Source organism: Staurois parvus, unplaced genomic scaffold (assembly GCF_062004578.1).
Source record: "Staurois parvus isolate SC_StPar_1 unplaced genomic scaffold, SC_StPar_1.0 ptg000013l, whole genome shotgun sequence".
NCBI classification, from domain to species: Eukaryota; Metazoa; Chordata; class Amphibia; order Anura; family Ranidae; genus Staurois; species Staurois parvus.
Window position 1 is genome coordinate 16,977,605 of NW_028317809.1, and position 13,671 is coordinate 16,991,275.

Genomic DNA, 13,671 nt, shown 5'->3' on the forward strand with positions numbered 1-13,671 from the left:
CAGAGACTGCGGACACAGTACAGGAGATGACCAGAGACTGCGGACATAGTACAGGGAATGACCAGAGACTGCGGACACAGTGCAGGAGATGACCAGAGACTGCGGACACAGTACAGGAGATGACCAGAGACTGCGGACACAGTACAGGAGATGATCAGAGACTGCGGACATAGTACAGGAGATGTCCAGAGACTGCGGACACAGTACAGGGAATGACCAGAGACTGCGGACACAGTACAGGGAATGACCAGAGATTGCGGACACAGTACAGGAGATGACCAGAGACTGCGGACACGGTACAGGGAATGACCAGAGTCTGCGGACATAGTACAGGGAATGACCAGAGACTGTGGACATAGTACAGATGACCAGGGACTGCGGACATAGTACAGGGAAAATGCCAGGGACTGCGGACATAGTACGGATGACCAGAGACTGCAGACAGTACAGGGGATGACCAGAGACTGCAGACAGTACAGGAGATGACCAGAGACTGCAGACAGTACAGGGGATGGACAAGAGACTGCGGACCTTTGGGGAGGGAGGGGGAGCGGGTACCTGAAGTTGTCCTTTCTTTAGTGTGGGCACGCTGGCTTCTTCCCGCGCCGGATTCTGTGACAGCTGGGTGCTCACTGCGCATGCGCGAGAAGCGCTGCGTTTTGTGAATGGCCCAGCACCTTCTGGGACCTGTCATGTGTCCCAGAAGTCGCCGGACCAATCACAAAGTGCAGCGCTTCTCGCGCATGTGCAGTGGGCATCCGGCTGTCACAGAAGCCGGCACGGGAAGACTACAGCGCTGGACAGAGGAACAGGTAAGGTCCTGCAGGAGAGAAGAGCTGATCGGCCGGCCCAGTATTCTGACACGGTGGTGTCGGCGGAAATACCGGACCGGCCGCTCCATATTCGCTCCATAAGACGCACTGACATTTTCCCCCCTTATGGAGCGAAAAATACGGTATATCCTTTTTCACACAAATAGAGTTTTCTCTTGGTGGTATTTGATCACCTCTGTTTTTTTTTTCTGCGCTATAAACAAAAAAGACCGAAAATTTTAAAGAAAATGATACTGTATAATTTCTGTCATAAAAATATCCAATAAACTCAAATTTCATCATAAATGTTGGCCTAAATGTATTTTGCTATATGTCTTTGGTAAAAAAAAAATCCAATTGGTGTATATTAATTGGTTTGTTTGAAAGTTATAGCATCTGCAAATGGTGGTATAGATATTGGAATTTACGTCATTTTTTGCTATATGCAATACTGTACAAATATAAAATTTATGTCCTTTTTTCACACAGATAGAGCTTTCTTTTGGTGGTATTTGATCACCTCTGGGTTGTTGTTTTTTTTTTTTCAGTAAAAACAAGAAAAGACCAAACATTTTGAAACAAAAATTATATTTTCTCATTTCTGTCATAAAAAATATCCAAAAAACTCAAATTTCGTCATAATATAGGCCAAAATGTATTTTGCCTAAAAATTCCAATAACTGCATATTAATTGGTTTGTGTGAAAGTTTTAGCATTTACAAACTATGGTATAGATACTGGAATTTACACAATTTTTACTTTCTGACCGCCTATCACATTTCTTGAGGTGTTAAAAATACCAGGACAGTACAAACACCCCCAAATTATCCCTCTTCAGAAAGTAGACACCCTAAGCTATCTCCTGAGAGGTATGTTGAGTCCATGGAAGATTTATTTTTTTTCCACAAGTTTTTGGAAAATGACCAAAATCATTTTTTTTTTTTGTTTACACAAAGTTGTCACTTAAATGATATATTGCTCACACATGCCATGGGTATATGTGGAATTACACCCAAAAATGCATTCTGCTACTTCTACCGAGTATGGGGATACCACAGGTATGAGACTTTTTGGGAGACTAGCCACATACAGGAGCCCGAAATTCAATGACCACTTTGAAAGACTGAAGGTGCGTAACTTCTTTATTTCACTTCCTCACTACCTATCACAGACCCTGAAATGCCAGGATAGCACAAAACCCTCCCCAAATGACCCTTTTTTGGAAAGTAGACACCGCAAGGAATTTAAAAAGAGGCATGGTGAGTATTTTGCAGATCAATTTTTTTCTCACAAGGTTTTGAAATATAAAAAAAGAAAAAATATGTTTTTGTTTTCTTTCTTCATTTTCCAAAAACTTGTGGCAACAAACAAGATCTGCAAAATACTCACAATGCTTCTTCAAATTCCTTGGGGTGTTTACTTTCTAAAAAGGGTTCATTTGGGGGGGAGGGATCGTACTATTCAGTTATTTCAAGGCCTCCGAAACTGTAATAGGTAGTCAGGAAGTGTAATGAGGAAATAAAGCCCTTTAAAAGCCTGAATGTGCTTATTGGCTTTTGGGGTCCTGTACGTGGCTAGATTGCCAAAAGGTCTCTCACATGTGGTATCCTCATACTCGAGAAGTAGCAGAATGTATTTCGGGGAGTAAATCCACATATACCCTTGGCATGTGTGAGCAATAAATCATTTAAGTGACAATTTTGTGTAAAAAAAAAAAAATATTATTTTTTTGTCATTTTCCAAAAACTTGTGGTAAAAAAATAAATTCTTCTATTGACTCAGCATACCTCTCAGCAAATAGTTTGGGGTGTCTACTTTCCAAAAAGGGGTCGTTTTGGGGGGTGGGGGAATTTTATGCTCAGCATTAGAAGTTTATGCCACACATCAGTGGGAAACTAAGTATGGCTTCATCATCTGGTCATTGAAGTCCACCCCTCCCATGTTAAAATTTTAGTAGTGGACACAGAGGGGCTTCTCAACAACACCAGCTGCCGTGGCAATATGGATGGTCGTGTCTGCATGAATGGAAGACAGAAGGAAAACATCCCGTTTGTCCTTCCACTTCACTGTGAACAATTCATCATTTCTCAAGCAGGCTTTTTCCCCCTTTCTAAGACGGGTATTTACAAGGCGTTGGGGGAAGCCACGGCGATTATGTCGCAGGGTGCCACATGCGCCAATTCCAAGATTGTACAAATGTCTAAACAGTGGCAAGCTTGAATAAACATTTTCCAAGTATAAGTGGTACCCAGTATGGAAAAAGTTACATCAAGTCCCAAACTATCTTGCCACTGCTCCCCATGTAGTCTGGGCAACCGGGGGGCTCCACGTGACTAGCTTTTCCCTCTTAAATCCAAAACTTATATGTATAGCGTGTTGCGCTCTCACAGATCTTATACATCTTGACCCCATATCTGGCACGCTTGCTGGGGAGAAATTGTTTGAATGCAAGGCTGCCAGAAAAATTGAGGGACTCTCAACACATGTTTTGCTAGGAAGCAGGTCTGCTGTTAGAAATCATGGGGCCCTGTACAGCCTACCTGACAGGGGCCCCCAAAACCCTGCCCCTGACCCCACCCCCCTGACCCTGCCTACCCACCTAAAAAAAAATGCAGCTTAGTCTTTATGGGATAGTTTTTTTCCCCCAGCCTGTTTTAGGCAGGCCATACATGATGTCATGTTCTTTCCTACAACCATGGGTTGCCGGAAAGAAAATCGCTCAATTCCCCCATCAACATCTGTGGCTGGCTTAGGGATGCATCTGACTGTCCTTCCTTCAGCCCTGGCTCACACCAATGCAGCTTTGAAACTGCGCTACCTCAGCGCAATTTCAAAGCAGCAGATCAGAGAGATTTGTAACTACGATTTTACTGCGGCTTGCGACTCCATTTAACAAAAGTCAATACAAGTTGCAATGAAATGGGAAAAAATTATTGTAGGAACCTTTTTGAAAGTCGCTGTGACATGAGTCGCAGCAATTTGAACGGTTCCATTGCCAGCAATGTGGTGTCACTTGTCATGCGATTTGGAACTGTCAAGTCGCAAATCGTACTGGTGTGAACCAAGGCTCAATAATCATCATGATTATCATGATCATCACACAATGCAGGTGCTGCTCCTCAAAGCACCTGTACTGTGTGACTATCATCATAATGATAATAATTATCACATTTGGCTGCTCCCTGCTGTATAATTGCACGTAGCAACAGGCAGGGCATGGGGAAAGGTGTGTATGTGCTGTCATTTCATTACTGTACCTTTCCTGTGACTTCTGCTGCTGCTGGGATCCCTGTCTTTACAGTGCTGGGCTGGCTGCTGAGCTGAGTAGAGGGACATAACACATGGACTCTGCTGCCTGCACAGGTCCCTTCCAGTTGCAGCCAGCTGCCAGCTCTCTTTTTCTGCCTGATTTCCTCAGCACTTACTTGCTGAAGGAGGCAGGCAGTGTGCAGGGCAACTTAGGCAAGCTGAATTACTCCGCCAGCCAGCAGCAGGGACTGAGAGAGCCGGGACTTCATCTCCTCAAATGTGGACCAGCCCAGGATAGTGCAAGTCCGCAGGTGCCCACAATAGAAAAAAAAGTCCCCTTTGTCTCCTGGCCCTCTGGATGAACTGATGGGGCCCCCCACAGCCCGGGAATAATGTTACCACCACCCAGGAGCCATGTACACAGGGGAACTGTATGTATGCACTGACTGTAAACATGATCCTAATACATGATCCTACATGAAGACTGAAGCTGCTGTCCGGGCCCCCCTGTTCTGTGATGGTGGCCGGGCCCCCTACAAGAGGTCCGGTCGTACCCCCTTATCAATGGCCCTGCTGGGGAGTATAGACATCTACAAATTTTTGGTTAAGATGATTTAAGAGGAGCCAAATTTTGTGGAGCTGGTCAAATTCAGGGTCATCCCGAGGACAACACAGTGAATTGTCATTGAAATGCATACATCACATTATATTCTCCTATATATGCCTGGCCATGGCAGCAGAGGACACGGGCATCTGATGAATCGGATCTGTGGACCAATACAACTGCAATTCATTTTTTTTAGTAATGCCCATGTTGAGGGTTAGGCCCAAAAAAACTTTCAATTCGGAAACCGTAATAGGTTTCCATGCATATGGCCTGACAAAGTTTGAATTTGGGTTGGCGGCGATAAACTGTTGTGCATATAAATTGCTTTGATCCACAATCAATGCATACAGATCTTCCGTGAAAAACAGCTCCAAAAAATTAAGGGGAGTAGTTAAATTTGCTATTTCCATCTGAATCCCGGGTTGGGCAGTGAATGGGGGAAGTACGGGTGCTGCAGAATTTGTGGGCTGTTAATCAGGATTTGCAAGCACACCCAGAACGACACTAGGGGCTCTACAAGCCTTTGTGCAAATTCTTGGTGACTGCGGGACACTACTTGTGCTCGCCACTGCACCAGCTTGTACTGCACTTATGGGACTCACCACGTCACCAAGTGATACTGCAGTGCTGGTATGTATAAGACCAGCATGTACTAGGCCACTGGTGCTCGCCAGTTCACCGATGGGCGTATCTCACTCAGCTTCGTCTGGTCCTGACGAAGCTGAGTGAGATACGTCCATCGGCAAAACGCGTTGACGTCATATGTCAGATACGTCACTTCCGGTCATGCGCACTGGTGATACGCACGCCGACCTATAAGGAGGTAGCCATTTTCACATGCCATGAGTCATGCAAAGGCTGTACAGGCGCCATAGAGAGGTCGGAACCCGCGAAATGTCGGCTGACGTAAGCGGTGGTCCCCTGGATCAACACGGCAGTACCTATGAAGGATTTCTCTTCTTTTTTCTACTATCCATTGCACAGGTGGTGAGTGGACTGTTACAGGACATTTGAAAAAGGCTCCTTGCGATCTATATGATAATATATATCTACTATAGAGTGAAAGCTCTTACAGTGACTATCCTTATATCGTTTGTCTTATTACAGGATGGGGACATTATGGTGCTTTACATAGAAACAAGGCATACTACATATATTGCAACAGGCGGAAGATCTACTGGGCCTTATCTTGTTTCTAACACTAAAGTGGTTTGCAGTCCACATGCTGTGGTGAAGAAACCATTTAAAGCAGACTTCTGCTATTTGCATCCATTTTTCCATCAAGACAACAATAGGGACTCTTTCAATTATAAGAATCCTCACAACTATTCACGTTTATTACAGATTAATGGGCCCCAACCACGTGTGCCGGTATAGGGTTGTACTGCATATATATTATGTTTTACCCATATTGCCTTTCATAGGCTCAGGGTTATGCCTCTCTTTAGACGATTACTGTGTCCGTCGTTTTGCATGCATGTGATATGATATACCCTTGGTATAATTTTTGGAAAATCCCCTTCATGGGGTGTAACCCCAACGGTAATGATATATGCTTACATATTTAGCATGTGATATTGCATACCTATGGTATAATTTTTGAATATACCTTCTTTAGGAAGTGTTACCTATGTGCCAGTGCTGCAAGTGCTTTAGACTATTGTGGTCATAGCCTTTGTAGCACATATACCTAGACCGGTCTTGGTGTGATTTTAATGGTTTTAGGTCTGTGTGTATTGTCTCATACTGAGGTGATGGTAAACCAGGGTGATTGCCCATATGTCAATCATTAATGTGAAATAAAGCATAATTTTTTGGAAATTTTTCTGAGTATCGCATTCTGTTCATAATGTAGCCGCTTTTTTGTGAATTTCTTTTCACAAACCCCCTTTTTGTCTGCATGTTTTTTGGCTACTGGATGGAAGCCATATATTGGGTGATACAGTAATTTATTTTTGAACCTCTAAAATCTACCTTCCCCTTCACTCTCACCTGACATGTAGGCCTCTTCACTAGAGTACCTTTCATTGGACATTTTGGCCACAAAATTTATAGGTACCTATGTGACTCATGGGAAAAGAGCAACTGGTTGGAGGTTTATTGTGTATGTGAGTGTGTTCCTGGCAATCAAGGGGTTAACTGATGACTGATGTTGTGACGGGCAATCTGATGTTATCTGGGAGGGACGCTAATGCTATCTGAAGTTGCCGGTGACACTAAAACAGTGATCAGTAAAAAAATCTGTACACTGTACGAATGACACTGGTGACAAGGCAGTGAAGGGTTAACTGGGGGGGGGGGGTGATCAGGGGGTTAAATGTGTCCTAAAAAGTGTTCTGTGTGTGTGTGCTGATTTTACTTTTGTGGATCTGCTTTCTTCTCTCTCTGGGACAGAATGTGCCCACAAAGAGAACATTTCATCATTTCCTGTACCTGTGTAAATGTAAACACAGGTACAGGAATATCTCTGATAGGGCAGGGATCGATCATCAGATTCAGGGCCAACATCACTGGCCTAAATCTGATGATTGATCCCTTGGGCAATAAATCATGGCACCCGCGGGTCGGCATGTGCGTCCCCGGCCCAAGGTCACCGTGGGAGCCCAAATCATGTATATATATGATTTTTGTGCACCCGTGCCACCCTGTAGCAGTATTTCTGCTATAGGGTGGCGCGAAAGCGGTTAAATAGCCCTCTAATTATTTTTCAAAATTGTCTGCCTTTGACGACATGGAACCTTACGACCAAGTCTTTCTGAGTTCTTGCATTTTGTTTATATTTTTTTTAGGTGTCACAAACATTTTACATCACTATCAATAAGGTGGATGACTCATTGCCTGTGGTCCAAAATTCAGGAATGAGGGTACAAGAAGGTGTTCGGAAGACTATCACAGAGTTTGAGTTGAAAGCTGTTGATGCTGATACTGAGGTATGAGAATGTTGACTGCTACAATTATAACCTGTGGCATGATAGCAGTAAGCGGCTTGAGACACTGTATCATTTTATATTATGTAAACCCTTATTACAGACTGACACAATAATTTTATGTTTTACAATGATTTGTAGCAATAATTTAGTTCTTCCTTATCTTTAATTTTCACACCAACTTTATAAATGACAGCCTGAATCTGAAAAATCATTATGGGCAAACTTTGCTCTTTAAACATACTGTATATAACAGTGGCAGTGACAGGCTCACTTCTGAACAAACAGAAGCCATATTGCAGTATTTGGTATTGCAAGATGGATGCGCCTATCTGAAAATAGGCTCATGGAAAAGGTCCATCCTCATAACTAGATACTGAGGTAGGAGCCAATGTATAGTATAAATTGTGGCATTAGGAGTTTAAAGTATATAAGAAAAATAAATGTCCCCAAGCTACATCTATAGGATCATTCTTTCACTTTTCTCAACCTGCTATATTACTGCAAAAACTGTAGAAAAAAATATCAGGATAATGATAATCTAATAAAACTAGCAAATATGTGCCCATTCATGATAGGTCTTTGTTTAAGTGGTTGTGTTAATGAAAGGCTGCCCATAATCCAGCAGTTGCCCACTCATAAAACTGTGGAAAGGCAGCATTTGGAGAATAGTCTATTACTGTTCGGGAACTTCAGTACATTGGTGTCCTAATGCATGCTATTAAAATGCTCAGAGACATCATGTGACAGAGTAAATTATTTCAGGACACTGGTAAAGAGCAGTTCTTGAACAGTGATCCAATTTAAATGGATTGTGTTTTGTGAATGGGCATCCAATGTATTATGGATTGCACTTCTCCTTTGACTTACCATTGCACTAAATAAGAAATACTTTGACGTCACTATTTACTATTAGTTACTATTCGTTATCAACTTTAATGCTGAATGACTGGGAATTTGAAGTGTAAATCATTATATATATATTCAGTGAAAGTGCAGATGTAGTTTGATCAAGAGAAATGTGGCAGGTGTGTATTCATTTTGAACTGGGAGACTATGTAAGCTGCATAGGGAAGGGGCACTGAGGACAGTAAAAAGTAGCAGTTTATTCCTGGACAATATAGGTGAGATCACTATTGACATGAAGTGAATACAAGACTGATGTTTGGAAAGTTGCATTACATAGGAGTGTAGGTGGTGGTGGTGGGGGCACAGTAGGTGATGCTGTGTTTCATGGTAGAGATTGTGTGAGTAGGACTGGGGTTGCATAATTGTAGACACAGGAGGAGTTGTGGAGGCAGGAGGTAAAAACATGTATTCATTATGTGGATAGTAAAGTTTTGAGCAGAAAATGTGAGTAACAGCTGCATCTGATAGCATCTGCCCAGTTAGCATAGGGGTGCTGGTACATAGGAAGGAGTGATATTAATATTAGAACATGCATAACAGAGAAAATATCTGGACTGGAGGCACAATCCCCCCAAAAAATCCAAATGTGACAATCTGACTTTAATATATAGGATATATCTGTATACAAGATACAGATGTATGATTTGATAAAACATATAACATAAAGGAAATGTTCAGTAGTTCATAGTGATCTATCAAGGCTTTACAACATGACTAAACATTTCTAAAAATGTAACTTCTGGAATCTGATTATTTTCTACCTAAGGTCCCTTCACTTTTCCTTTCCTACAGTTTCTGTGCATTATCTCATAATTCTCTTTTACATTTACAGTATTCTCTTTTCTCAGATCCAACACAGTCAGTATGATATATTTTCATTTCAGACTTTGTTGGGTGCCATGGCTAGTAATGTTGCAGAGGTTGGTGTTATATCATAACTGTGGTATCTACTTCAGTTTCCTGACAGTGCTCCTGTTTTTCGCTAACAGGCAGAATCAGTCACATTCACCATTGTCCAGTCACCTCGTTATGGATTGATTGAACGTAGCAGCAATGGGCAGAGCTACCGTCAGACCTCTACTTTCACAATGGATGATATCTATCAGAATCGTATCAGTTACAATCATGATGGAAGTAATACTCTCAAGGATAGATTCTCCTTTACTGTGTCGGATGGAACCAACCCATTCTTCATTGTAGAAGAAGGAGAAAAGGAAGTAAGAACTGTAATTAACTATTAATATTTGGGGAAAATGCCTGTGCTTTCATTAGTATTTTTACCAATATTCTTTTAGATCATACACCACACAAGTGACAGCTTTCATTGGCTATTATTTTCTGTGAGAATGAAATTAAAATAATACAGTATCTAAAAAATTAATTTTATGAAGTAATTTTGCATAGCAGTAAAAACCTTCTATTTTGCTTTTTTGACCTTTTGGGAATCAGTGTACTTTATAGCTACTTTGTCACTCTAGATTGCTTCTACAGTTTGTTTTTCAATTGAGTTGTTTACATTTCTGTATGCTTTTCATGCTGTCTATTCTTCATGGCAGCAATCAGTTTCCATTCAAATAAATAAATAGTATTAATTTTTGGTTTCAGATAGTAACAGCAGCTCCTCAAAGATTTAAAGTCGATATCCTCCCAGTGGATGATGGTACACCTAGAATTGTCACCAATTTGGGTCTCCAGTGGCTGGAGTACATGGATGGCAAGGTAATATTTAAAGATTTATTTATGGAATTGGTGGCTCATGAGAGATTAGGTGTTATTCTGGGGTAATGGGTTCATGTTCCCAATGGACCTGTTTGTCTGTCACCTTATGTTGGTGTGGATTTCTTCTAGGTGTTCTTTTACGGTCTTAGAAGTATTAGATTTTAAGTTCATTGGAAGAAGAGACTGCTGAACGCAATTTTGTATATTCAGTAAATGTAACTATAGAAAATAGAAAAATAATAGATGAGCATATGTCTTTTATACTTTTGAGTAAAACTGTTTGTATGTGTATAGACGAGTGAAACTTTATATGACTAAAATGTAATTTTCTGACAAAGCGGCAGATGCCACTATACACATGGAGTCTTTGTCTACTTGCCCAGCTCTACACATTTGGCTTATTTGCAGACCTAGGAGTAGCACCACCTTTAATAGCATGCATATAGTTGTAATACACAGGTTGTACTTCATGCTCACTTAGAGGAATATAGCTCACAGCACACATTTTATTTTATATTCATACATTTTACATTTCACTGATCTTTCTAGTATTTGTTGAACCATTTATGTATTTAGTGTTGTGGGTTTCTTTAACTGTAGATTATTTTCAAAGAAGGATTTATTTTTTGTTTTCATTTACCATATATTGTTTGTTTACTACACACCTTCTTTTACTACACACCCACTGGTGCTGGTCTTTTTTGTCTTTAGTTAAAACTTCACATTGCTGTTCAGAGATACAATCATACCTTAGTATGCAGCTACATACTGCTCAGGTTGTTGGAGTTACTGTATATTCTTGTTGTTCCTGTGCAGCAACTTGCACATAAACTAAACCTGATAGGCTTAGGGTGTGCAGCTGTGATGATGTTCTTGTGGTCAACATGAGGAGCAGCATATGATAGTGGTCATTGCAATGTTATTGTGGTATTTGGGCACAGAGGATGACAGTCTTCCCAGGATAGGTCTGTGAATGTACCTTTAGTCATGAGATAACTGTTGTGCACAAGGTATGATCTCACACTGAAGAAGATCCATTGCTAAGCATCAACTTTTCCTGGTCCATTGAGCATGGGTTTAGGTGTTTGTTTTTTCCACAGGCCTCTAATTATATTACAAAGAAGGAACTGATGACGATAGACCCAGACACAGATGACAAACAAATTATTTATGAAATTTTAAGTGGACCTAGCCATGGTTATCTGGAAAACAAGCTAAAGCCTGCTGTTATCCTTTCATCCTTTACACAAGGTATTAGGTGTGAAAGAGACAATACAGTGTACTTTGAATGACAGCACATTTTGTAGCAATATTACAAAATGTACCTAAAAGTAATCACTTTCATATGCATTTCACATTTTTACATCCCCACCATGCTTTACGTTTATTATTGTATTTCATATCTGTATAACTTGTGTAATTTAGGTTTTTGTTCTAGTTCCTGACTGTTTGCTGTCAGACGAGACAAATAGATTAAAAAAGAAATAACAGTAGAGCAGCAAATGCTGTGTTGCACTGCTAAGAATGCACAACCTGAATATGTAATGAGCAAATATGGTTGCTCACATGGTCAGATTATTTATATATTTATACGCTTTATACATTTACTTCCAGTATTAGGATTGTGAACAAAGGGGTATTATACTCATCTGAGGATTTAGTTGTATTCATATCATATGAAAAGGATCTGCACGTGTGTTTTCTTGTTTTTTTTACATATTCTACTGTTTTTTAAATTCCTAAAATTAATGATTATGGATATTTCCTGCCAGAGGAAATAAACCTTGGCCTGATCCGGTATATTCTGCATGAAGAGAAGTACAAAGAAACAATGGATAATTTCAAGTTTCTTGTGAAAGACAGTAAACCAAATGTGGTCAGTGACAACATGTTCCACATCCAGTGGTCTCTGATGAGCTTCAGTCATGTTAGGTAAGTCTGTTCCTGTACCTTCTTCTCACCACTACACATTTGCTACATTACAGTTTTGCTTGATAATTTTCCACACTTTAATAAGAAATGAGATGGGAAAATCTGCTTGTGCTTTGCATTGTTAATTTAGGGTTTTGTGTATTAAATGATTGGTACTATTGGAAGGATAACTTCTCCACGTACTTGTAGGCACTGCTTATCACAAGCTGAAATATTTCAGTAGCTAAAAGATCCCCTATTACTTATAACTTCGGACCATATATACTGTATATGCAGTGATTCTTCAAAATACTAAATATTTTAATGGAATCCTGGGAAAATCCTAGTAAAAAGGACCTTTTATTAACATATACAGTTGTGTTCAAAATAATAGCAGTCAGACATCACTAACCTGATCAATCACTGTTTTTGGTAGAAATTATATTTCTACATGGCAAATAATTTACTAGCAGGTGTAGTAGAGTAATAGAAATCCAACAGGTCCAACAGTCATGACATGCATGCTGCTGATTCTGTGTAATTGAATCACTAATTGAAAGGGGCATGTTCAAAATAATAGCAGTGTGGAGTTCTATTAGTGAGGTCATTCATTCTTTAAAAAACAGGTGGCAATTATTGCCCTTATTTAAGGAAGGAAGGCAGCAAATGGTGTACATGCTGGTTACAGTGCATTTCTCTCTGAAATTCTGAGGAAAATGGGTCGTTCCAGACATTGTTCAGAAGAACAGCATACCTTGATTAAAAAGTTGATTGGAGAGGAGAAAACCTATAAAGAGGTGCAGAAAATGATAGGCTGCTCAGCTAAAATGATCGCAAATGCTTTAGAAAAAGGCAACCAAAATCTGAAAGACATGGAAGAAAGCGAAAAACTACCATTCGAATGGATATAAGAATAGCCAAAATGGCAAGGACTCAGCCAACAATCAGCTCCAGGAAGATCAAAAAAGGTCTAAAGTTACCTGTGAGTACTGTTCCAATTAGAAGACACCTATGTGAAGCCAAGCTATCTGCAAGAAGCCCCGCAAAGTCCGACTGTTGAAAAAAAGACGTGCTGAAGAGGTTACAATTTGCCAAAGAGCACATTGACTGGCCTAAAGAGAAATGGTGCAACATTTTGTGGACTGATGAAAGTAAGATTGTTCTTTTTGGGTCTAGTGGCCGGAAACAGTTTGTCAGACGACCCCCAAACACTGAATTCAAGCCACAGTACACTGTGAAGACAGTGAAGCATGGTTGCGCAAGCATCATGATATGGGGATGTTTCTCATACTACGGTGTTGGGCCTATTTATCACATACCAGGGATCATGGATCAGTTTGAATACATCAGGATACTTGAAGAGGTCATACTGCCTTATGCTGAAGAGGAAATGCCCTTGAAATGGGTGTTCCAACAAGACAACAACCCCAAACACACCAGTAAACGTGCAACATCTTGGTTCCAGAGCAACAAGATTGACGTTATGGAGTGGCCAGCCCAATCCCCGGATCTTAATCCAATAGAAAACTTGTGGGGT

The 13,671-nt window shown here is 40.6% G+C and overlaps 1 protein-coding gene across 1 annotated transcript in view; it reads left to right on the forward strand.

Annotated features, from left to right (window-relative positions):
* The window catches only part of FRAS1 (Fraser extracellular matrix complex subunit 1), a 680,896-nt gene that overhangs the window by 587,773 nt on the left and 79,452 nt on the right, over positions 1-13,671 (forward strand). Inside the window, exons 49-53 of the mRNA XM_089676214.1 lie at positions 7,458-7,598; positions 9,494-9,721; positions 10,110-10,223; positions 11,324-11,474; positions 11,996-12,155. Of these exons, the coding sequence (XP_089532340.1) occupies positions 7,458-7,598; positions 9,494-9,721; positions 10,110-10,223; positions 11,324-11,474; positions 11,996-12,155 (794 nt within the window). The remainder of the gene's footprint in view (positions 1-7,457; positions 7,599-9,493; positions 9,722-10,109; positions 10,224-11,323; positions 11,475-11,995; positions 12,156-13,671) is intronic.